Source organism: Falco cherrug, chromosome 5, assembly GCF_023634085.1.
Source record: "Falco cherrug isolate bFalChe1 chromosome 5, bFalChe1.pri, whole genome shotgun sequence".
Taxonomy (NCBI): Eukaryota; Metazoa; Chordata; class Aves; order Falconiformes; family Falconidae; genus Falco; species Falco cherrug.
In genome coordinates this window covers 14,322,832-14,348,926 of record NC_073701.1, presented here as the reverse complement: position 1 = coordinate 14,348,926, position 26,095 = coordinate 14,322,832, and the positions used below count along the sequence as shown (strand labels likewise).

The following is a 26,095-nucleotide window of genomic DNA, read 5'->3' as shown; positions in this document are numbered from 1 at the left end:
ACGCTGGGAGTTAAAATATGCTGATCAGTATCAGCAAGGCAAGAAATCACAGTATTCAAGATACTGGCAAAGTAATCCTAGCTGCTGACACCTGTACTCTGCGAATCGCATCAGCTTTCATTCCCCACTTCAAACCTTCCATAAATCTGCTAAATCAGCTTACAAAAATGGGAAGGATAGATACAAGTGACTATTTAAGCATTATCAAACATGGTCCCAGACCACACAGTAACCAATATTTTCAGACGTAATGGGTTGCTCGCTGTTAACCTTATTCCTGTAATATTCTCCAGTCTTTCTGAAGTCCTCCCTAGAAAAGCAGAAGTGCCACAAGCAACATGTAGCGTGCCTCCTGCAGAACACCCAGCAAAACAAGGGAAGACGTGCTACATCAGTAATGAAGGAGAATGAAGGAGGCAAAGGCACGGCAGAAATAAGCTTACAGGATGTTAATAAATCATCTTATTTCAAACCATCTCTGTTGAATGTGGAAATGCATAAACTGGATTACTGACCAGAAAAGGGGGGGGGGGGGGGGGGGGGGGGGAACCAAACTTGGTGAATAGATTAGACATTGAAATTCTAATTACTAGTGTTATTAGAGACTTGATTACAATATTCCAGAGCTTCCCTTCAATTGCATATGAATTTTGACACCAAAACCAGACATTGTCATACCTCTACTAAGCAAGTTGCAATGGACTATAACCCACAGATCAAACATACCAAGTGCTCTGCTGAACTAGTAGCCTGATAAGGCTTTCAGGGAGCTCCAAGCAGACACTTTTTCCAGGGTGTAAAGCCCAGCCCAGCAGTGCTCTTCTGCCCCTCAATCCCCCAGTGACTCTGATATGCTGCATTTGTGATACTGAATTATTTATTACAATTCTATCAGACAGGGCAATCAGCTCTGGGCTTCTTTTCTTCCCACTGAAGTTTCTCTCTGCTGCAGAGAGTAGAGCACCCTCTCAGCCACATGACTCAGGGCTACCATGTTGCAGCACAATTCATATTAGATTCTATTCTGATCTGGGCTTTCTTGTCACCTTACTTGGCTGCTTAAGAAGAGTTCTTCAGAGACTGGAAGCAATTAATTAAAAATGCCTCTGCAGCCCACACCCTGTTCCTGAGTCCGGAGTTTACTGACTGTGATACTGCAAGGATATTTCAGCTGCATCCTCGCTTTGCCTCAGACACAAATTTACTCTGGAAACAGGACAGAATATGAAAGCATGTCCACTTTGAATGCTCGCTAGCCTGCCAGGTATGTTATAAGCATATTCAAGTCCCAGCCAGCCAGACCCAGTTCTGTGTGGGAAAGTGATGTTCTTGTAAAACCTGCGGCAGTATTCTTCTCTTCACTTTCGCCAAAAGATCCACTTTTGCATCACATGTAGGAAATGAAGAAGGTCTTGCAAAAAATGCACCATGAGCAGAGGCTGTCCGGTAGCAGCTCCTTTATGTTCACGTATTTAGACAACCAAACACTAGCAAAATAGTGTAAGAAAGTACAGGAATTTCTGAGAAGGTTAAGTATATAAGAAAAGCCAAATCTTTGCATTTAAGATGTTGAGCTCTTTACAGAAAATTGTATCAATTTGATAATGCCAGTGTTCCTTTTTAATTTCAAAATGAGAACCATGTGCTGATGCTGTCCTCTTCTGCAAGAGCCACTGCTCCTACTCACTGCAACTCCTCCGTGAACTTAGTGTAACAGAATAGTTGAGGCAGAACAGCTGTCTCTGGACTGACTTGCATATGTTGCAATCATTTTTTGATCCCACATACTATCCATGTTCAAGGAAAGAATTTATGTGGCAAAAAATATACATTTTTTGACCATTTGTTTCTCTGTTGCATTCAAACAGTGATACAGAACTGTCACAAAGTACACCAAACAGCTCTTCTGGAGACATCCTGTTTGCTTACAATGTTCGGAAAAAAAAAAAAAAAAAGGCAAAAAAAAAAAGCAGCACTGTTCTGAAAAGTGCAACAGAGACAGCAACATAAGATTTTTAAAACATGCATTTCTGCTATATGCTGAGTTCAGGCTGTCAAATCTTGCAGCCAGATGGTGACAGTGAATTAGAGATTCAGCTATGAAAATCCTGTGTTTTTCAGTGGGAGTCATATGCCTGAAGTCACTTAGCTTTGGAAGCTAACTGGTCTCCTACCACAGCCAATATTTGTTGTGTCACAGGTCCAGATGCACACCATGGTACTGATGTTGTGGCTCCTGTTCAGTTCTGCTTCTGAAGCTGCAGCCACAACATCAGTAGCTTAAGCTTTTTGAAGATTTAACAGCCTAAATGACTACTCCATGCATTTGGCAGCAACTCTACTCCTCCACATTTATAGGATGCTGAAGAAAACAGGACCTAATCCAAAATCCAGGCAAGCTCAGAACATATATCAACAGTGTCTTAAATTTATCTTTCTTATTGCTTTGCCCTATAAAAGCAGCACCCTTTCCAGGTGACAAAGCATGATGCAAGGCTGAAGGGGTCAATACAAAATAGCTCTGCTGGTCTGAGGTTTTACCTTAGTTTCCCTACTCAGCAGTTGTCTCTTAACACCATGCTAGCATCTTCCATAGTCCTGTGAGAAAGTAAAGCTTCTTTCTCCAGAAAGATCAGAAGCTTGCAGCTGTAACAAAGCTTAATCCTTTAAAAATGCCTTTTGCACTGGAAAAAGCCAGAGATATTAAGTCTTTATCTAATACGATTTAAAAATCAGAATCCCAATCCAGCCACTTTAACCTTTTAAAGCTGTAGATTTTGATTTTGGCAATATACAGGACGCTTTGTAAGGGAGGATCACAGCTTACATTTTCCAGCAGGTCACATCAGCTGGTATGTGAAGCAGCAGCAAAGGGATTTTTTGAGTCTTAACAGTGCATACAGAGTGACATGTCAAAGGGATTTCCCCTTAAAAAAGCCCTGAACCTTAAGAGCTAAGCTCCACGGTGCCCTGCCTGCACAGATCCTGGCAGATGAGGTGTGTGGTTTGCTTAAAGACTTCGAGAGAAAAAGTTATCTTCAAAACCTGGCAAGAAAAACTGCAAGAGTATTATTGTGACATGCCAAGGAAATATGGAGTTGAATGCATTTCTCTGGGATCCTAGAGTCCGTGTAATGGATGTAGTCCAGAATTTGATATGGCAGTTCTGCCCTGGCACAGACCATATTAAGAGCTTAATTGCTGTTTCACCCATACACGCGCCGTTTAGAAATTGGTGGGATGGAAAAGAGAAGCAAACAGAAAGTCACTTAGACCAGGGGGTCTACGAAGTACACCATTTAAAAGGCCTTTTGAAATAAAATTTATGACAGTAGTGATGTTTAGCATCACCACCTACTGATACACCAAATTGTAAGATTTATTACTTCAAGCTGTTGTGACTAAGCTGCAGCCAAAGCCCTTCTCATCCAACCTTAAAACTGAACAGAACCTCTAATCTTGATCCTATCAGATTTTTTCTGCTTATCCTCTATTACACTTCAACTTAAAATCAAATGTTATTTCTGACACTTTTCAGCTCCAGTAAGCACAGAAAAAACCCCATAAGCAGGAAGGCCTTTCAACCACACATGACAGCCATCAAACCCTGAAAATAGTTTGATAAATTGACACTTGTTTATTGCTGACATGAATCATCACACCATGGCATGCAAATGATGTGAACACGCTGCATGAGCTCATCATCCTAGAACACAATCACCACTGTTGTCAGTATACAGGCAAACAACCCCTCCCCTCTCAATCCGTTTTTGTTGTTGTTGTCATCAGTTCTACAGAAGAATGCTGTGCAGATTATTTACATGAATATAAACTAATGCTCTGAGATGTCATAGGACAACTATTTACCTCACATGTCTCTGCCCGTGTTCTTCAGTCCAAACCTACAATTGCCAGGCAAATGCAGGGCACATATATAGGGTCTATGGAAGAACTACAATGAACTTGCTTCACTGTATACCCAAGCTACAACACCACCCACTTCTGTGGTTACCTAATAGTCAACTTCTGCGTGGCACGTGGAGAAGTCATCACCAGACCATTCAGCACAGGCTGGGCACAAGGCAGGAGCCAACAGTGCAGCACCAGTTCTAGCTCTTCATGGTCCCAAACAACTCTGAACCTCTCTCCTTTATCCATCTTTTCAGCCTACCTTTGGGGATGTAAATGAAAGCACACGGTTTGGTGGGTGGCAGGGATGCCTGAAGTAATGTTTGGCTTCTATAATTACCAGTCACTTGCTTCTTCCCCTTTTAATGATACAACTTTGGTATTTTGACACCATCTCTCAAGAAAGAATGGCCAAAACAACAAAGTAAAATAAAAACCTGTCTAGTCACAATTCAAAGAGTAGGGGTAGCTGTTTGGTGTCTCACTGCGCAGGACAGGCTCAAAAATTAGAAGAGGAGCTGGAACTGCAAAGCAGTCAGCTAAAAATTGAACAGGAACGCTGCACAGGTACCAAAGAACCACCAAACTATGGAGTTTCAAATGTAAAGTACTTCAAAGTCACAGGAAAGGTTCATTTCTCAGAGGCTGAGCAAAATGCAAACACTCAAGGAGGAATTACACAGTGTGTGCTACAAGGCACACTTCTCATCTTCACTGTTACGCAAGCAATTCACTAATGCTGACTTTGCAGCAACTACCACTTACAAAACCCCCTCACAAATAAAGATTATTTATGATGCTTTTAGGAGGCTTAAATAAAGCTCTGAGAGCAAATGCAATGGTTTATCTCACTGTCTCCTCTCCATAAGGAGTTCAAACACTTTATACTGATTAATAAGTTAAACAGAGATTGATCAGGGGCACGTGAATGAATTTAAGTGACCAGCCTTCCTCTGAGGTTCAACCTTCCCTGTTGGGAAGGACAACAGAGTAAACAACCCATGCTTTTATTAGGCTAAACAAAGCCACAATATTGTTTGATGTGAAACAGGAATACATTTATAGTCATTTAAACAACAATTAGGATGAAAGTTGCCTCCAAAAGTCTTACAGCTCCAAGTATGCTGGCCAAAGACTACTAAACCACTGATCTGACAAAGAAAGAACAATATTTTGCCATCATCCTCTTAGTGGTTATCATGATGAAAGCTGGAGGGGTGGTGGGAAGAAAAAAGATCATTCCGGCCATTTTCTTATCTCCAATAAAAGCATGGAAAAAATCTTCTGGAATCCTTTTCTCAAGGGAGTTGACAACTATGGTTCTTTGTTTCACCATATTTAAACCCAGAGAACTCTGGTGTACCTGATTAAACACACTCTCACATACACCACGTGCAAATATCTGTGATTCAACAACAGTGTAAATTATTTACGTATATCAGGAAGTTAATCCCAGTCTTTTTTTCCTCCATTTATCTTCCTGCTTTTGATCCTCTGCAGTCATCTTAATTCCCATGAAAACTATAACTTCCTCCTGCTTCTGTTTCCCCTGCCTAAGATGAAAACTGCCATGAAATGCTGAGAAGTTTCTCAAATCTCTAATGGGAAAATACCCATGCAGCAGCACCAGGCTACCCGATTGTGTTTTCAAGAAATAGCACTTCTGTAGGAGGACATATTGTCTTAGATGTAGAATACAGTCATTTCTTCACTCTTTCTTGCTACCGTATCCCAGCTCCAGGAGGAAGGATGCATTCTGCTACTGAGTACTCAACAGGTGTCCATTCCTGACACTCCAGTATCTCAGGAAGAGTTCTTCTAGAAGTACTGGAGTAACCATATTACTCGTCCTTTTTTCCTCCCTTTCTACAGATTTAAACTTTCAGTTTATAAAAGCATCATCATTGAAAAGCAAACCAAAAATCAGCATGAATGTCCTTCCCTTTCCCCCTGAGTGCAGGCTGATCAGCATAAAAGCTTCTCAAAAAAGCACTGAAAATCTCTGATCTCCTCAACTCTGTGATACTGAAGCTCACTTACACTGCTGCTGATGTTCACAGCGTTAACCACGGTACTTCTTTGCAGGCCAATTTTGCGTAACTTCTTGTGGTGGACAAAGCTAGAGATTCCTTATCCTTGGTTTATAGTTCTTCAGATGTGTCAGGTACTCCAGAACACCAAATCCCATGTTAACTTAAATTTCCCAGGTTAAAATATATCATTACTCACCTTTTTCCCCTCTGTACTATCACCGCTGACATAGGACAGTTTTCGACGGACATAGAAAAGCATATCATCTTGCCGGGGGGCCCATTTCTCCATAAAATACGTTGAAAACATCCAAGTCCAGAACACAATACGGTCATCTTTGAAACACCCTAAGCAGCATAAAAGAAAGGTGAAAAGAAAGGAGAAATAAGTGTTGTGGAATTAGCATGTCACATTTGATTGTGTTTAACATGACACTCAAAAGTCTTCGCTACACATGGTGGGGTCAAAGCCCATCTGTAGCAGAAATACTCTTGCACAGCTCAGAGTAAGTTTTTCTACAGTGTAGAGCATAGCTGCCATTCAGCACAAACCCACAGACTGTCTTTGGCCACCATCAACTGAAACCACCTTCTGACAACTGATCTGCCCCTGTACACAACAAAGATCAGGGCCCATGAGTGTACCCTTGCTATGCCTGTGCCATGAGGAAGGACAGAACCAGTGCACTGAGCAAAAAAACATCAAAGAAGCACTCAAGGAGTGATTTCAAAGGCATGTAGTGCCAATATATGCTCCAGTTAATGATTTGAAGCCATCAGGTGCCAACAGTTTTATTATATGTTCTCAGGGAGTATAGCCAGTCCTTCAGAAACTAGCAGCTGATACCTTCCTTAAATTGATACACAGGACGAAGAACGTACCCATGCAGGGGCAACCGTAATTCACCCTCTCTCTGACAAGGAACAAACCCCACCTCTTCCTCCAGGAAACAAGGAGTTTTGAAGTCCTGAATCCCAATTAAACAACAAAAGCAGGGGGAGAAGTGGAAAAATGGGAAGGGGAAGATGCAACAAAGTCCTGTTCAAGGAGGTATTACACCAGCAATCATGGCAGTCGGCCTCCCACAAAGAAAAGGAGGCACAGCAGCGGTAACATCACATTTTGTGAAACTCTTCAAGCACTTAGCTCAAATTACTTAGCTGTAATAAAACAGCAAAAGGTGCTGAATCCCTTCTGTACCGTAATGCTTGCACACTGTTACAGACCAATATACAGACAACGAGAGAAACCACTCCTGTGCCAGGTGACAAGAGAGCTGAATTTCTCCACCGCTCTCTCAGTCCTCCTGGAGGCTCCTTGATGGAGCAATTGCATCCCCTCCCCGAAGCCCCACTGAGAGATAATTGTGGCTGTTAGCCAGAGCATAGCTGTTTTAAAACTCGTGAAGACAGAAACACTAAAAAAGGATATTACATTGCTGAGAAACAGCAAAAACCTGAAATGGATGATGGATGGTAGTGTTAGGTACAAGACGGCGAGACAAGTGTGGGGGGGTGTATGTACACACATGCAGCTGACAACCCACCCTCCAGAACATCTATCCTTTACAGTGGCTCATCTCCCTAAAAGCTATACATTGGCTGCCAAATTGGTACACACATTGCTCCCCAGCTCTCAGCTACCATTCAGCTTAGTGTATTTCCCTCCCAGCAGCACATTCCATGTATGAAATAGTTCTGCAGAGAAAAGAATCTTGCATGAGACAGAAATGACACCTATTTACAGCAATACCTGGATTAAGCTTTAGAAGATTTTCCAGTCAATTGCAAAGAAAGCTGACACATACCATAACAATGAACACGATTTTTCTCAGATACTGGTGGCTAACTGCAGGCTTCATAAAGCAATCAGTCAATCTTTTAATCCACAAGTGTAGCTCAGCACATTTTCCTACTTCATTTTGTGTGCAATATTTACCAGACAAAATCTTTTTTCCAATCTTTAATTACTATGGTGGGCAGGAGATTAGGCTTCCAAATTCTTCAGCAGACAAATGGGTGATTCAAATCAAAATCTTACAGCTCTCCAACTAAATCCAAAAGTAATATTGAAAATAAAATTAAATCCCACTGATGGACCGTGCACAGAATACATTGATCAACATGAGGTAGGATAGTATTTGAAAAATGTATATAGTTGACTATGTAAAAAAAAAATAATTAAAAAATGAAAAGGCTGAGAGAGAACAGGAAAGTGCAAGGTTAGGGGGATCCCAGTGCAGGTTAATTCCAGGCCACACTGCAATTGCTTTATTTACATGACTGCAGTGAAGGAAATTCAATTACTTAAGGTGGCATAGAACGTAATGTGGAATCATGAATAAAATATGTGATGCACTTAAGTACTATCCAGTTTTTCCAGCAAAGAAAGGGAATCTAGCACTGGAGAGATCAGACACGGGGTGATGGCCATCTGCACCATGTGAACCCCTCCCTTGGGCACAGGTGAACAGGCCTGCATGGCAAACAGCTATATCTGTGAGCCTACCACATAACAGTGGATTCAAAGGTGTTCAGACTTCCAAAACCAGGCTGAGAATGGACAGGATTATCATCAGTCAGTATATTCACAGACAAACACCAAGAAGAGAAAAAGGACTATTCAGGTTTAAGGATATACTGCTGATACAAGGACAAATGGCTTTATACTACCCATCAACACATATGTAGGCTGGAAATTCACAGCCAATTCCTAAGTATTCAAGCCATGAAGTTCAGGAGCAGCACCCTCAGTTGAAACAGTAAAGGCAAAAATCCCTAAGGCTGTAAAGACAGAGCTCAACTTGGTTAAGAAGGTTCAATGTCGTACCAGTGACAGCCAAGGACACCATGACCCAGTCCTGCCTCTATATTTAGCAGAGTAGAAAACAGGGCATACATTCATTGTGATTCATTAATGGTCTCGAAGAAACTTATTAGATCTCATGGGTTTTGAGTACCTGAAATCCCAGCCTTAATTAAATGGCGAGGGGAGGAGGAAAAGGGGAAAGAGCATTGCCCTGAGTTCATCTGGAGTTCTAGGAAAATCAAAGGAAAAACACTCTGTAAGAACCATCTCTGAAAAAGTTCTAGTGTTCAGAAGTACACTGCTATGGTTTTGCTTCATAAATGAGTAAACAAAATAACACTTACCAAGCCACTTCAAAATTTATAGAAGAATCTTTATCAGGGGAAAATATTTTTTCCTTATAAAGCAAAAATCAAGTTATCTAAACTCAGCATTGTAAATGAGGGTTAAATTCTGGTAGTACCTGCAAATATCTTGAGAAGCTGTCATATGAATTGCTTACATCATCAGATGTAATATGCAATAAAGCACGGGAATTAATGTGCTCTTCTGAACTATTTATGAGCAGTTATTATGAGCATTAATACATGCAGCAGAACAGCAGAACGGGGTAAGGTAACAGGATTTTGTATGTACTTTTACCCTTGCTGGGGAATGCAGGGCAAACTGGTTTAATGTATTCAACATTAGTCTAAACCAAAAACCAGGGGACAGAAGTGCTGCAGTAATGAAGTTACTTCAGCACTGCAGCATAATTGGGCAGGGGGGAGGGGAACCAACCTAAAACCCCTTATACCACTATTGGACAGCCATCAATTCAAAACCTTACCTGCAACAGATTAGATGTAAAATCATCCTCCAAGCTTCAGGGATACTTGCAGACACTGCTGTAATTAAAACCAGCCTGAGGATGTTCTAACTGTTCTGCCTGCAGTGGCTATAGGACTTCTCTTGAAGCCAAAAAGAGCCAAATCACTGCAACACAGCTGCCTCTATTAAATTTTAGCAGAATCACGAAGGATGGGGAACAGCACACAAGAAGAATTAGCCTTTAAAATCTACTCTTAAATAGCATTAACTTGGAAAGGAGACGATAAAATTTGTAATCGTAATCCAGACTTCTTAAAACTTGAGGCAGGGGGTGGGAGGTAGACTTCTATTCCTATTTCAAGCCAGAAACTATCAGATCCAGTATGTCCACTCAAGCTTGCCTTCAAATATTAGACCCCTGAAAGCATGGCGTACCCTTACAGTTATTTTGATGGTTTACAGCATCTCACTGGAAGCCTTCCAGCTTTGCCAAGGAAAAACTTGGAAACTGCTTTTAAAACTGTTTTGGGTGATGATTTTGAAACTGTCAGGCTAACAGCCAGTCAATAGAAAGAAGAAAGCCCAAAGCTTTACTTTCCCAGCCTTTACCACAGCACTCTGTCACAGTGCCTCAGCTGCACTCCAGGCAGTAGGGTCCACAGAGCAGTTGTGTCCCCATGACATGCCACCCACCAAAGAAGGGCTCACATTCAGCTCCCAGTTGGATAGCTGATGACCTTAACCCTCTGCTATTATACTTGATACTGCTTCTATCCACCTGGCAAGGACTGAAATCAAAAACAGACACAGATTTTTCATAGCCCAGACAATCGTGAGTTGGCAGCAGTTTTCTATCACGTTGGTTCATCACCATTTGTACAACGCTCAGAAGAGGTGCATGCACACTTATACCCTACTGTTAAGTTGGAAGGCCCTTAATAAAACACCTGGCACTTAAAAGCTCTTGAAGTTTTGACTTTGGTATTTGGGGAGGACCTTTTAAACTGCTAACAGTTTTATTTTTGCCAGAGGAGTATTTGAGCCTTCTGCAACACCAGAATTAGATAATATTTGCAAAGGAATCAAATCCCATCTATAGTAGAGAGCATGTAGCAAGACAGCTTCCTGAAAACACTCCTCCCCTAGCAAATTCTGCTTCTAAATGAATGAAACAGATTTAAGAGTTCAGACTATAAATCTTAATACACCAGAAGTTGATTATATAATTATGAGACCTTTGTCATGAATAAATCCTAATTACAACAATTTACTGTAATGATTCATTTACATGGATTTTATCCTCATTAGAAGCAAGATTTATGCCAGCTGCAATGTAATAAATGTCTTTCTTTTTACCTATTAAATTTTTATATTGAGCATTCATTTCAGGGAATTGACTCCAGAGCCACATAAGCAGTTACGATTTTTTTTTTTAAATTAATGCTTTCCAAAAAGATCACTGGATAAAGAGAAGTGTCAGCATATTATTTTGCTTCGAAGGAATAGAAGAAAAGATTTTCCATTTGGTGGATAATAATTTTTTCAGCATGTACCACTCAGAGTTCAGAGGAACAGTAACTTCAGCTAGACAGGGTTTCTTCCTATGCGTTCATTCCTCTAGCCTGCCATAGCTACTCTTTAACTGTGAACCATCACAAAACTCATTTCATCCAATTCTGCCACAGTGCTATCAGCTGTAAAATGAGCATCCTTAGATGTTTAGGGGTTAATTAGATGCTTATGAAGACCTTTATAGCCCCAGCACGGAAAGCAAACTAGAGTTCTAAGAGTTTCACACCATATTTAATTTTTGATTTGAGTTTAGCCAAGTATTTTGCAAGGACAATATGAGAAGTGCTTCACACATTAAAGCTACCTTTGATACTATAAAATTATAATTATGACTGCATTAAATCAGAATGCATGTTCCCTACCCAGTGGTAGTTGCCAGCTAGACAGATCATTAGAAGTCTAAAGCTCTGTCTTCTTCCCATGCCTGCATAAAAGGACACACCATTTAATCCCTTCACTTTGACTTCATAAAAACACAGGACTTCACCAAACTTTCAGAAGTTCACTGGCAATGAACACTTGAGAGCAGGCAACACAGAGGGAATTATTACCAAACCAGAGGTCCCCAGAGCACATCCCTTGCAGCATGCTCCTCTCTCATAAATACTTGGGCTGGGAAAGGAGCACCACTGCTGATGCCAGCTGTAATGACATAGCACAGTGAGAAGTGTGCTTTTGCAAGTATGCAAGTCCTAAATCTGTCAGAAAAGACAACATATACTTTCAACATAAGTTTTTCTGGCAGAACTATAGCTAGAAAAAGAAGGCATCACGGTAACAGCAAAGACAGGGACAAGAAAGTTGTCACAGATTAATCATCCTACTCTTCCACAGACTCAACCCTCCTCTTCTCCTCACTCCAAAATGGAGGTAACCATTCTCCTACCCCATCAACTGTTGCACGCATACAGCCATTAACATAATATAAAGAGGATAAGCAGAATATAATTAAAGATGAGAGAATAATTTCATAACAAATACAGCACACACTTCTTTACTAACATACAGTAATTTACAAGGAGGATGAATGGATGAAAGCTCATCTAAAGTTGAATGTAGAAACCCGGTTTAAACCAAATAGAAATGTTGCTGCTTTTTCCTTTCTTTCCATGGGCATTTTAAGACTATATCCTCCATCATGCTTTCAAACATGCACACATACATTAGACTTTTTTTAAAGCAATATAATTGATTTAAACCTTGGCTTCATAGCATATCTAGAACAGAACTGGCAGAATTTGAGCTTCAAACATTGAGTCATCAATGTTAAAAGGCTGAGAAAAACATTAGGCCAATTACTCTTAGAGCTGCTGTGACAGATTTACTCATTTGCCAATAGATGATATCACCTCTCTCATATTTATCACCTTCTCTAAGCACGACTAAATGGTAGACGTCACTAAGATCCCCAGAATCAATATGCAGTTTCAGTAGACACCTTAAATTTAAGGCCTGTTCTCTCCAGGTAATTGGCTCAAAGGCCCAAAATAATATGAGCCAGAAGCTGTCACTTGGATCAAAGACAAATGTGGTCCTCTGTGTGTAGAGGGAGAGAGAAACACATTTCTACCTTCAGGACTAGGCTGTAAAGTCTTCCAGGAAGGCCTGTGAACAATTCCATGAAATAATACATCCAAAATACTTGAGATTCAGAGAAACTAAGCTCATTTTCAACTGATAAATTCCATTTCCTAAAACACAGAAATGACTCAGAGCTGACTGAACACAAGTTGTGCTTAAGTGTTATGCTGAACTACACAACAGTGGGTAAAACTTAAGTCTGTTCTAAAGATGACAGTTTACCCTACCCAGTAATAGTCTCCCTTCTATACACAGAACTTTAACTTTGAGTCTCTATACAAAAGTCAAGCTACAGTTGTAGCAATGCAACTTTCACGGTCCATGCTTGTAAAACACCTGCCAGTCAAACCACACGCCTATCCACTACTTGCAAAGTGACGGAATTATATTGCTCTGGAAAAAAAAGAAGGAAAATGCCACAATGTAAAAACTTTTGATTCTGAGGACTGAAGTATAAGCTTAAAGTATATTTGACATTCACTAGTGATGGCTCTCCACTGCCCCACGTTCCTCCTGACCCCTCGGACTGTCCCCTAAACCCAATACAACACGATTTCATTCACATAATTAGATACAGACTTTGTCTAGATTCTGAAGTTTTCTCTTTTACCCAGAGAGGCTATTTAATCAGGGTCGAGGCTGATGCATCAAGGGAATTCTGTCGCAGAGACAGCTTTCAGGAGGTACAGATTCCCTGTGCCATAACCATACCCCTACCTAGCCACTTGCTTTTTCATTAGATGGGACAGGTTTGTGCCGTAAATGTTAAGACAGAAGGCTTTGCTTTCAACATAGCGCAATTTCTAAACATCTGAACAGCAGACTATTCACAGACAGTTTATCTCTGTCACCAAAATTTATACCTTCTTCAACATAGCACGCATGCCAGCTACAACCACTTTCCTGTCTCCCTGGAAAATATGAAATAATTCATTTATATTGCAGCATCACTTTGGGTATCGTAAACAAGCTCTCCCTTTCTGCCTCTGAGAAAAAATAATTCATGCAAATTAAAATTTCACAGTATCTCCCAAGGTTGTTAGGAGTGCATATTCTTTCTAAGAATCACCCATGAATAACTTTGATGACACGAAAGGTGCCTTATCAAAATATCCAATAGAATGGAGATAGACCAGAATCAGACAATAAAATATACATCCATCTATCATTTCCTTAAGTTCTTTCTTTTGTGAAGGATCTGCAGAAAGTAACACAAGGTGTATTATACACAATTTCTAATATTGACTTTGCTTGAATTCCAAAAGCATGTTAAAAAGAATAATAGTTTCCGAAGAAATCAACTGTCCCAAGAATGACGCATATTTTGGCCTAGAATTTAGAGCAACATCATCCCCATAACATTAAAACAAACAAACAAACAAGTAGTTTTGTTCCTTTTCCCAGCTTATTTTTTTAGGAAAAGACAGTACTTCCACCGTCACCATATTTCTGGAAAAGGGCCTAGAGAAACCCGCTTTTTAATAGCTATAATTTGAAGGCTAAATCTTGAATTCACTGAACCACTAAGCTTGTAAGGGTGCAAACTTAGTGCTACTGGTCATCCACTGCCTTGGCTCTTACCTTTATCAGTAAGATGAGGAGGAAATTCTGCATGTTGAGGAATCAGTTCTCAGTGCTTTAATTCTACTAATGATCCCTAATGTTAGAAAGGAACAATTAACATTATATACATCAATAATCAGCAAGTGTTTTACATTTTCTGCCAAGAAATACTTCTTGAAATTAGGCTTCAAAGCGGTACTTTCTGAGTCTTCAGGTCTAATATTACAGTGATGAATTTAGTAACATAGAATATAAATATTGAAGTTTCATGATAAAGAGTGATTATAGATAAGGAACTACAGGTCAAACTAAATCACTTGAAAATAACAGGGACCATCTTCTCTTACATTACAAAAAATTCTAAAGAAATTCAAATGTTTCAAGACTAATAGCATGTAATAATGCGCTCCTTTCAGTGAAACCAAAGATAGTACTTTTTCATACTAGCATTAAGAAGTGTTTGCCCTCTTGCCATCAGTATAAAAATAGCATCTGTTAACATGAACAATAAACCACCAGCTCTCCATGTGGGGCATTTGCTTACTGAAGACAAAAAATACTTGCCAATAAGCTTAAAAAAAACCCCAAACAACTATATATTGAACCTCAAGAGATCAAAGGAAAATAGTGTTAAGGAAACATGTGAAGGGTAAAATATGAGAGTTGCTATTTCAGCTCCTGCCTGGCAGACCATGGAGAGCCACATCTTGTTTCTAACAGGAGCCTCAGAAAAAGCAAGAATCATTTCACAACAGGTAGGTATGGGATAATCTACTGCACACCCAAGTCTTACCCTAACACTTTGTGCTGAACCTTGAAACATGAAGATTTTTGTCCTTTCCAGAACTTTGGAATTATCCTAATGCACCTCAATAACTTGGGGGAAAAAAAAATCTTATGAAAATAAGACTTCCTCTCTGAAACTTTGCAAGTTCTCAGACTCAATTAATATTAATTCATTTTGATATAAAAGAGTGGTGCCGTTTCGGGGGGGGTGTTGAGCTTTTTTGGAGGGGTGTGTGTTTTGCTATGCTTTGGTTTGTGGTTTTTTTTTTTATTGTATTTCATAACATGCAGAACTGATTTTGATGAGGGAACTAATAGGAAAAGCGATACAGCTCATGTCAAAACTAATTTTGCCAATTCTGGAAAAAACACATTGCAAACCAGCCAGCTAGAGCATTCCTAGAGGAAGACAAAATTCCTCTTGCAGCTTACAGGGAACAAGTGTATTGTCGTAGGAATGGATTAGCAATACTAGCTCCTGGTTACTACTAGCAGGTGATAAATGTATACTTTCCAGGGCAATGACCATGGACAAACACACCAAATTTTAGTGTACAGCCAAAATACTCTCTAGGTGGTTTTGCTACAGATAGCCATTTCCATATTGAAACAAGCAAGCACAATCTGAGTGCATACTAGGCTTCTGAATGACAACAAAATGCACTTATTACAGGAAATGATAATATTTTAAAAACACATAATAGAAATCTAGATCCCATTTCCAAGCAACTGCAAGTACTTGAAGTGTAAGTTTCATGGAAAGTCAAAGGACTTGGGGTTTTAAGAGCCACTTTATTATGTGACATTAGTAGTAGTAGTAGTACTATTATTATACACATTTCCCTCTGCTCTATCCTTTGGCTTTATTTCAAAATGCCCATTGTCTGTCTCCTTTTCCCTGAGAAGATACAACAAATAGAATAAAATCAGCATATCAAAATAGCTAAGAGACAGTAGATAAATGCATAGAATCTTTTAGAACCTGAAATCCATGCATGGAACCTGGAAATTAATACTTTCTCCTATTCAAAAGCCCTGAATTTCTGCATTAAATGTGATTTATTTTAAGCTTTTTTCCATAAAAAGATATCAATAGATATATTTTTTAAAATGTAAACAAAAGCATCCAGGATGAAAATGAAGGACTAAATCAAGGGAAGGGAAAGGTTACTGGAAATGCTAACAGATCTACTGAGCCAAGACAGTCTACCCTAAACGATGCCAGATTTTGCAAGCTGCCATTGTTACCAGAATTGGTGTAAATTCTAGCCCTATTCTAGTAGCTACATACTTAAAATACACGTCACTTAAGAACACAAAATAATAACAGGCAATTATTATCCCTATAGCAAAAAATAACCTTTTGAATGCAACATATTTAATACACCTCCTCTGGCTACAAAACAGGAATTTCAACAGGACTGTGATTTGTTGCAAGTGCACAGGGAGACCAGGAGTGATAACTGAACAGTAAATATCTACATCACAACATCAAACTAAAGTTAAGAAGTCTTGATTGTTTTATAAACAAAAAGTAATGCAAAAGAATGCAAGAAATAGCTCTTTCAGTAAACAAGAGTGTTTCTTTAAAAAAAGCACTGACGAGTAGCAAGCAGTAAAAAGAGAGGGATATAAACATCCTGGTAGAATAGGATTGTGTCTTACAAATCCTTGCATCCATAAATTTCAGAGTTAAAAAAAAAAAAAAAAGGCTAGTTTTAAAGCAAAGAGCTAACTGAAGGTAGTAGTTATAATTCTGCTCTCCAATGCTAACAAAAGACCACACCAATCTACTTTCAGATGCTAATCTTCAAATCTTACTTTCTCATTAAAACCAACCATGCAGAAGGAAAAAAGCAAGAGCACTTCAAAGCAACATGTGGCACAAAGGAGGGCTGCCATCATGGCTAGGGCTGCACTGCTCACCAACACTTTGTTTTTGCTCTGGCTTGTGTTGCAGACTATCTTGGCTACCCTGGGAAGCTGCCCAGTTTCCTCTCAGGAAAACAGGGTAGGGGATGCTTTCTCTTGTTTTCAGCTTTGCCTCTTTAAGTTGAAAAAAACCACATACAGCTGGTTCATTCATTTTTTCCCCCTTTTCTTTGTACTTTGAGTGGTCTCTGAATTCTCTCGTATACTAGTACAAGCAATAAAAGCTATGCTGACTAAAAACACCAAGACGAAACTGGAACATGCCCCATCCTTGCTTTAGTCCCATTCTTTAAGCTTTAAGACACTATTTCAAGGCTTTTCCAGCTGTTTCTGCTTGACATTTGCATAGATGTCAGTAACTCCACAGCATACCAAGGTAAGGTACATGTACACAGGGGTGCTCACATGCTCTGCCACCAGCTGCTGGGACACGCTAATACTGTTTCCTATTCGCAGCATAACAGTGATACCAGGATTACACACCAGCTCTTCAAAGACTTTCTTAAAATTTCTCACACTCAAGTGGCAAAGAATACAAGAGGATATCCTTTCTGACTATTCTTCTTTCTTTTTTCCTTTTCTTTTTTTTTAGCCTTCTAGCTGTGAGAGCGGGCCAGAATCAAATTTCCTTCCCAAATCTAGTATGCATAACTGCTCTGGTATCTAAACCCTACTGAGATTTTATTGAACACTGCTTCCCAACTTCAAGAAAAGACAAAGAGTATGAATAAAATAAAACCTGTCACGACATCAGCAAGCAGGGAACTGACAAGGGAGAGCCCTCAACACAAGCCTGTTTGCCAAGTAGACTATACAGTGCACCGCAACATCTATTTTGTTGATAAGTTGCCCTACAGTCAGTGTAACTTACCCTCAGTTAAAAAGGCAAGATAGGGTACAACAGAAATAAAAAGGAAGGGGAACATGATTCATCCTATATCTTCTAACCTGATTTTGTCATTTTTCTTCCCATAAAGCCCACATTTGTGGCACCATTGCAAAGTGAAAACTGCATTCATTTACCCCCCACGTATACCAACATCCAGCTTATTTCGGTATTGTATCACCTCAGCCCGTGGACCAAAGCACAGATGGTCCTGCATGTTTTGGGCTATGTGGAAGGAATGCATTTGAGTCACTTGTTCTTAGCCAACACACCACTAAGATTCAGATCATCTGAAAGATCAAAGCAAGAAAAAAAAAAAGGGGGGGTGGGGGGGTGGATTTTGTATTAAAAGACTTAACTACATAATCATTCTACAGTCTTTCAACATAGCTTAGAAATTGCCAGGCATTTCCCTGAAAGGCACGTGACGATTAGACAAGAAAAATAAAGTATTTCTGTTTTTACTAACAAGCACCCCAACCTTTCTTGCTTCTTGTAAACAAGAACTTCATTCCATTAGAGAATACACCTAGCTAAATGTAGCTGAGCGAGCGGCTGGTGTTTTGGGCATGCAAGGTAATTGGAAGAAAGGAGTATGACAGAGCAGGGATAAATAGCTTCCAATTTGCTAAAGGGAAAATGGGGGCAGGGGGGAAGTTACCACCAAGACCCAGCACTTGTACTTCACAAATTAAAATCCTCAATTCATATCTGCTCTCCCATTCAGCTTCCTTTTGTATAGGAAATCTGACATCTTGATACCTTTGACATATGCATTTCTTTCTGCAGGAAAAAAAAATGAGCTTTCTTCATTGTGTATCAGTTGTCAAGCTGTCAAGATGACTAATGTTCACATCACTGCCGCATCACTATTGTTGTCCTGTTTAAGCACTAAAAGCATTTGTCAGAAATTTTCTGTCAAATTAAAATACAGAAGAGAAAATAGCAGAAAGAGGATTCCAAGCTGGAGAAAGAAAAATAAAAATAAGTCGTGAGTTAATTATGAAATTCTCTCTCCTCCCAACATTAACACAGATGACTGTAATACCTAGAATAAATAAAAGAAAGTTAATCTTAAACCCGATGTGTCAGAACAATAAATTGCCAGGAGGAAGACACTTCCATATGTTAGAATTTTGTACAGTTAGATGAATCTCTTGGCTAAAATGTATGATGAGGAAAAGTGGAAGAAAATACGCAGCCTTCCCCTAGCACAGCACTTACAGAAAATAACCTAGCACACTATTTGGATCACAAATTTTCTCCTAGGATGAACTAAAGTTCAAATCCTGGACACTAGCACAAGTAGCCTGGGCATAAGAAGGAACATATGTAAGTATTACCTTTCCACCACGGAATCATACAAGGTGACTGCAAATACACAACTTCTGTTGGAAAAAAATTCTAAGGTTGTCATATGTGGCTGATGGTTCTTTCTTCCACCATAAATTACAGCCTTTGGAGCAGAACAGGTGTTGAATTTGCACCTCAACAGCTGTAGTTCAGAGTATTAACATGAACTAACATTTTTTTTTTTTCTTTGAGTCTGCCAGGCTGCGAGCACCTGAGGAACAGACTCAGTGACCATTCTGCAACCACTGCTATGGAGGCAATCATCTCCAGCAGACAGCAGGGTGGATGCAGCTGGGGCTGGCAGCCTCTCAAATCCTCTCAGCATGAGTCTCCTGGTAATCTATTACATGTCTTTTCACATTAATTCCAGGTATTTGTTCTCTAGAAGCCCGAGCCAGTAATCTCATAGGTAAGTAGTGCTTACAGGTTAAAACTGCCTTCTAGAGCTCCTCATGGAAAAGATGGCAAATTAAAGGCACTAAGTTAATAAAATAATTAGACAATATTATTTCAGCAAGAAAAACTGAGATCTCTAGCTTAATGTTTATTCAAGAAGACATTTGTAGATAAGCCAAGAAATCCATAGAAGGGTGTGTAACCTGGCTGCAGTCAAACACATATTGATTCCAAGGAAATCCATACCTACACACTGTGCTACAAAGCTGTGTAGTTACAAATTCAGGAAGTCATCCCACAGGATCAGTGACCTCTAATCAATTTTGTGGCTTGATATCAAATTATTTGGAGAGAATTAGAATGGAAAGAAGGTGTCCCTCCTCTCCTAGCAAAAGTGAGAAATCAATCAGCCTCCCCTTACTCCACTTGAGTCTAGGAAGATGAGCTTCTTTCCTCCTTTTCATTAGCTTCAGAGATCAAGGAACCTCATGGAGGTAAACAGAAGGGAGATCAGCGGAAGGGACCAATACAGAGAAACAGATACTGAAGAACTTAAAGGGTTTTCTCATGTTGCTGTGCTCAGCAGCATAAAGACAGGCATCTGAAAAAGCAGAAATTGCCTAATCAGAACTTGTATCAATTGGGGTTTTTTTTTTCAGCTTTCAGGTGATTTTATTCCTATATTCTGCTTTTTGAGATCAGGTATTTTTTTTACTAGACATTGCATCAGAAGCTCTGCCAGGTCCCTCCAGCCTCCCAAAACTCCACAAAGAATGGCCATGAACTGGTAAGTTTGAGCACACGTGTTCCTCAGACCTATGCATCCACCTGTCACCAAAGATTTCCCAGTGCTCTGCCCCACCAGACAGGAATGATGCCACCTCCATCTTTTCCTGCTCAGGGTGCCAATTGTCTCTATCCCTGTGTTCAAGGTATCATACTTTAAACAATAATGGCGAAATTGTTTCAAAAGCTAAGATAAGTCATATTAAAAAGGCTCAGAAACAACTGAATGAAATCACTGTAGAAAATACAGCTGACATAGCAAGGAGAGTTCTACAGAAAAGTTTAAAGTAAATTTACCATCATCACCTGCACTGAACAAAACACTTCAGAAAAATGCACCATGTCCCCTTTGCCACCCAATTCTCGCCGAACGCTTTATCCTTGGGTAGGAGAGGGGGCAGGAAAGCCAAACATTGAAATAAACCGCTTGAAACCCGGTGGGTCAGGTACCCCCGGAGCCCCCGCTGCGGGACAGCGGCCCGCGGGCCTCAGCACCAGGGACAGCGGCGCCCCGGCACCCGGCACCGGCGCCCCCCGCCCCGGCATCGAGGCCCGGCGCCCTCCGCCCCGCCCCCCGCCCCGCCCCCCCGTTTCGGGACAGCGGCCCGGCGTCCCCCCATTGCGGGACACTTCAAAGGAACCACACGAAACACACCGAGCTCGATGGAACTTCCCAAGGACACTGCTTATGCGGCATCTCTAAACGGGTCACAAAGCATGAAAAAGCCATACTTTTTCGAAAGTAAACATAATTTCCCCCCACACATGTTGATTTTAACCCATATAAGTATCAGTCAGTAGCTGTAGAAGCAGAGTTGGTTATCGAGGATACGGCATTTAACTGATGCCTTCTATAGACCTTTTGAAGCCCAAACGCACCCTGGAGGCTCCATTTTAGGCCCGCACCTGAACCGCAGTGCCATGCAGGCTGCTATGGGGACGGTGAAACTCCGCCTGAACCAGAGCCTGCACACAGGTCTATCAGTGGAGATGACCCATGTGCCATCGAGGCCAGAGGCCTCTGATGTCAGCACAAGCTGTGGCAAGCCAGGCTGGGGAAGGTCCTCCAAAAAAACCAGGGGAGACCCCACCAGCTGACAAGCCCTCTGGGCAGAGAAGCTCAGGAAGCCCCCACCCTCACCAAGTGCCTGAAGCAGATGACCTGCGTGTGGGGGTGGACTCTGGTCTAGAGCCACAGGACAGTCCCACCTGTCTCACCCCAACAGCGGCGGGACCTGCCCCCAGCACCAGTGGGACCCAGCACAGGAGCACTCCCTCCTCCTCCCCACCCCTGCAGCGCAGTCATGCCCAAGAGCAGGAAGCACAGCCACCATGTTGCTGCTCCCTGCTTGGCATGTCCTCCTCTTCTGCCCACCACCATCAACCCATCACTCATTGCTTTTACCTGTTACTCATTAAACAGCCATTTCTCCACCACCATGGCAGCACACATCAACTCAGAACCATCACTTACAATGATCAGTTGCCCAAACTGTTGGCCAAAGGTAGACCTGCAAATTAGTTAAAAACAAGAGTGCTGTTTTAAAATTCTTGTTTTGGATATGATGGTGACTGAATTACCACAAGTAAGATCAGATTCTCCTGAAGACCAATTTGCACAAAACAACTCCCTTCAAAACCAAACTCGCGTTATTCCCACCACTTTGTTCTAACAGTTTCTCCCTGACAGGGCATCTGAAAAAGCTCTGCTCCACTCTCAGCAGATGAGCTGCTACCCTCCCCACACCATGATGACTTTAAAGATTTATTTGGCCAGGTTTTTGGCTGAGAAATTCCTTTTATGGCTTACTTACCAACCAGATGAATACAACAGGTACCACGAGAATGGTTTCACAGTAGGCAAAGAAGGGTTTCTCTATTCATGTCACATAACAAATAAAATGCTTCTTTTTTTTTTTTTGCCTTTTAAAGGTGAAATTAGATATATTCAAAAACTCGACACAAAGAAAACAAATCAAAGCTACAATATAAAAGGCTCTGCAAAAGGCATTTCCTTCACACAGCGGGCATCTTCACTCTACAGGGCTTTCAAGAGACTATGTCAAAGGCCTTACTGAAGTCCAGGTAGACCCACTACTCAAGCAGGACTGAACTGCCACCATGGCCTCAAAGAAACCACCACAACACTTCATCAACCACAACAGCAGAGACACTGCAAGATCAAATCAGCTCAAGGGAATACCAGCTTAGAGAAGAAAAACAAGTCAAAATTTAACAGCAAGCAGAAACAGGGTCACTAACACTGTGTGACACCAACTGAACTTCCTTTCGTACCTTAAAAAGCAGAACAAAGGTCCTGGTTCCTCAACTGTATTTCCCAGAGGATCCATATTGACAGCTCTACATTTTTCCTGCTGGGTTGTGCCTTAATTCTTGCTTGGAGCACAAGCATCAAACAAAAGGCAAGTCCAAAAAAGAGGCCTTGGACACCTCCAAGACTACAAAACACAGCCATATAGAATTTCTAGTTGGGAGGTAGTAATGGAAAACAGTTTCAGGGCATGCTGTTGAAAACAAGGTGACTGGCTGGCTTACTTGTAAAGACCAATAACCTGCATCCAGAAGCATCCCACCACCCACACGCCTTCCTTCAGCACACATTCATACCTAGAGGCCATTCTGGCCCACGCCTGTGGACGTACTCTTCTCCCAAACCCTTCCTATCTTCCTGACTCAGCAGTGTACAACTGGCACAAGGGACCTCAAAGATCCTCACAGCCTGGAACTGCCAGGCACCCAAGGCACATCTTTCTCCAGACACATACACACAGGCAGGCAAGCCCAGAAATAGCCAGGGCACAACTGCAGGCAGGCATCGCTGCACAAGCCTTGCATTTTCACTACATGCTCAGGCCCAAGCCATCATCTGCTTAAACATCCTAGGGCAGGCTTGTGCTTTCAATTCCACAGCCAGATGGACAGAGGGAAGGAGATGAACAAGAAACACATCTAGAGAGGACACCTGTGGCTTGGCTAGAAGCCTGCAAGCTGCCATGAAACACACAGAAACACTACATCTACTTGGAAGTGTGTGGTGGGGGCAGGTATTTTAAGGAGAAACACTCAGCTTTACACCTCAGGCTTTGAGAGAGGTTTGCAGTAGCTAAACCAATTATAAACATGATTGTTGTTCATAAACCAAATGATACTAGAAGCCCTAATCATCACCCTTTCTGACAGTACCAGGCTGCCTTGCCAACACAACCTCAAAATGACCTCTCTCAAGGGGGAATTATTTCCTTTCCACCTTCCTCTCTTCAGCTCTTCCCCTTCACAGACACAGCTGGAAGGGGCATCATTAGGGACCACCAGGGCAGCTGCCCTCCCCAGTGTACCTTTGTCATGGTTTAACCCCAGCTGGTTAACTGCTACTTAACCAGTTGGTTACTAAGTGCCACACAACTGCTCGTTCACTCTCCCCGAACCCAGAGGGATGGGGAGGAGAATCAGAAAGGAATGTAAATTGTTTTTAACTCAGCCCTCGAGTTTTAATTAGTAAAGCAAAAGCTGCGCATGCAAGCAAAGCAAAACAAGGAATTCATTCACCACTTCCCACGGGCAGGCAGGTGTTCAGCCCTCCCCAGGAAAGCCGGGCTCCATCACACGTAACAGTTACTCAGGAAGACAAACACCATAATGCCAAATGTCCCCCCCTTCATATACTCAGCATGATATCATATGGTATGGAATGTGTTTGGGTCACCTGCCCTGGCTGTGTCCCCTCCCAGTTTCCCATGCCCCTCCCTCCAGCCCTCTCGCTGGCAGGGCCTCAGAAACTAAAAAGTCCTTGACTTAGTGTAAACGTTCCCTAGAACAACCAAACCCATCAGTGTGCTATCAACATTGTTCTCACACCAAAACCAAAACACAGCACTGCACTAGATACTGAGAAGAAAACTAACTCTATCCCAGCCAAAACCAGGACAACCCTCCAACAGCTCTGCCTGAGAAAGAGGCCCCAGCCCTGTACTCACACAGGGCACTGGAAGAATTTATTGCTCAGAAAGTGTCCAGAAAACAAGGTAATACTTAACTTGCAACCTGCCCAAGTCAAAGCTCCAAAATAGCTCTGCACAACAACAGGTAAACACTTTGCAGCATGGGCATGCAGAGGGAGGAAGCTACAGATGTCCACAACAGCCAGGCATCCTCGCTTTGCCATTTGCTTTGCAATCATAGCAAAGGGGAAACTCTTAACTACAGACTGTTTCCAGGGTTAGATCGCACCAAATGCTGGGTATTTGTAAGTACAGAGCACTTTTGAAGCCTTAATGCTTAAGGCAATGTTACTTGTACCTCCTTCCTATCTTCCTCCTGAAAAACAATCAGTCTTGGGACCACCGGGGCAATACAGACCACAGCATTTTGCTAGCACAACCAACGGTTAAATGTGTCCACAAACTACACAGACAATCCCAAATGTCACAGGCAGTTTCCAAACCGGCGCAGACTTGCACAATAAGGTAAAGCCACGGCTGTGCAAAGGCCCTCGCAAGTGGATTGGTTTCTAAGCATTGCTGAAGTTCTGCAGAAGACCATTGTTGAGCATCAAGAGAAAGAAGGGCTGCCCTTCAAAAAAATAAAATGTAGAGGGCAAGTTCCTCATGGGTCATCCCCCTCTTTCCTCATTTGGTGGTGTTAGGCCACTTTAATAATTGTTTGGGGGTTTTTCCCCCCCACTATGTTTTCCAGGCCACTGGGACAAAACAACCAAGAACTACCACTACACTTGCTATCAACTGGTCAAAGGGCTTCACCTTTTCTAAGGACTCTTAAAAGACTGTCCTTTTTCCTCCAAGAGTGAGCCTCTAGTCACCAACAGCAATAATAAGCAAAGCGCTTTGTGTCACTTTGCCTTTCTTTGGCCTGCTCTCCCCTGCCTTAGGCTTCAAACTCTGGAGGCAGAAACCATTAAGTACCTCTTCAAACACCTTGGCAGCAGTCACAGAAGCCAAACAGTGCTACTTCGCCAAAAGGAGAGATAATCAATACTAAATGTACTAAAATACACTTTCAAAAAACTCTCTTACCCTCTTCAATTTACGTACAGCCAACATGTGAGAAAGGTAGTGGGTAGAAATAAACACTTGATAGAGAGCAGCCAAGCCCAAGTGGGGACCAAAACTCTGGAAAAGTCCTCTTCAGCTCTGAACCCGGAGGCCTTCACATGACAAAGCCAGCAGAGAACAGCAACACTAGGACTTCTCTCGAAGCTCACTACCTCATTCATGCAGATCCACTTCCCACCTCCCCCTGCCTCACACATGTTTGCAGCACTCAAGCTCAGCTTTTGTAGGGAAGCAAAAGCCATGTCGAGAAAACCAAGTCTGGTCCCTGGGCATGTGCCTTTAGCCACGCACAAGGTTATGGCCCTTCAAAGCTCCTCATAACATGAATCTATCAACACTGGAACTGGAGTCAGGGTTTTCCTTCCCCACACTAAGTTAATCCTTGTATTTCAAAGTCGTCTAGTTTATTTCATTTCTGGGTACCAGAAACACATCCTTAGTAAAACTCCACCAACTCCAAACACAAGCCATGCTCAACAGAAGGTTCAAAGTCCTTCACCATCCTCTGGCAACGCACAAAATCCTGCTACTGCTTTGGAGAGCAGAAGCGGTGGAAAAGGAGAGCAGAGGAAGATCCTCTTGAAAGCTGAAC

General features: G+C 41.5%; 1 protein-coding gene across 5 annotated transcripts in view; it reads right to left on the bottom strand.

Annotated features, from left to right (window-relative positions):
* The window catches only part of KIAA0930 (KIAA0930 ortholog), an 81,802-nt gene that overhangs the window by 34,730 nt on the left and 20,977 nt on the right, over window positions 1-26,095 (bottom strand). For all 5 annotated transcript variants that reach the window (XM_055710635.1, XM_055710632.1, XM_055710634.1 and 2 more), the window contains exon 2: window positions 6,139-6,287. In XM_055710635.1, coding sequence (XP_055566610.1) covers window positions 6,139-6,287 — 149 coding nt within the window. The remainder of the gene's footprint in view (window positions 1-6,138; window positions 6,288-26,095) is intronic.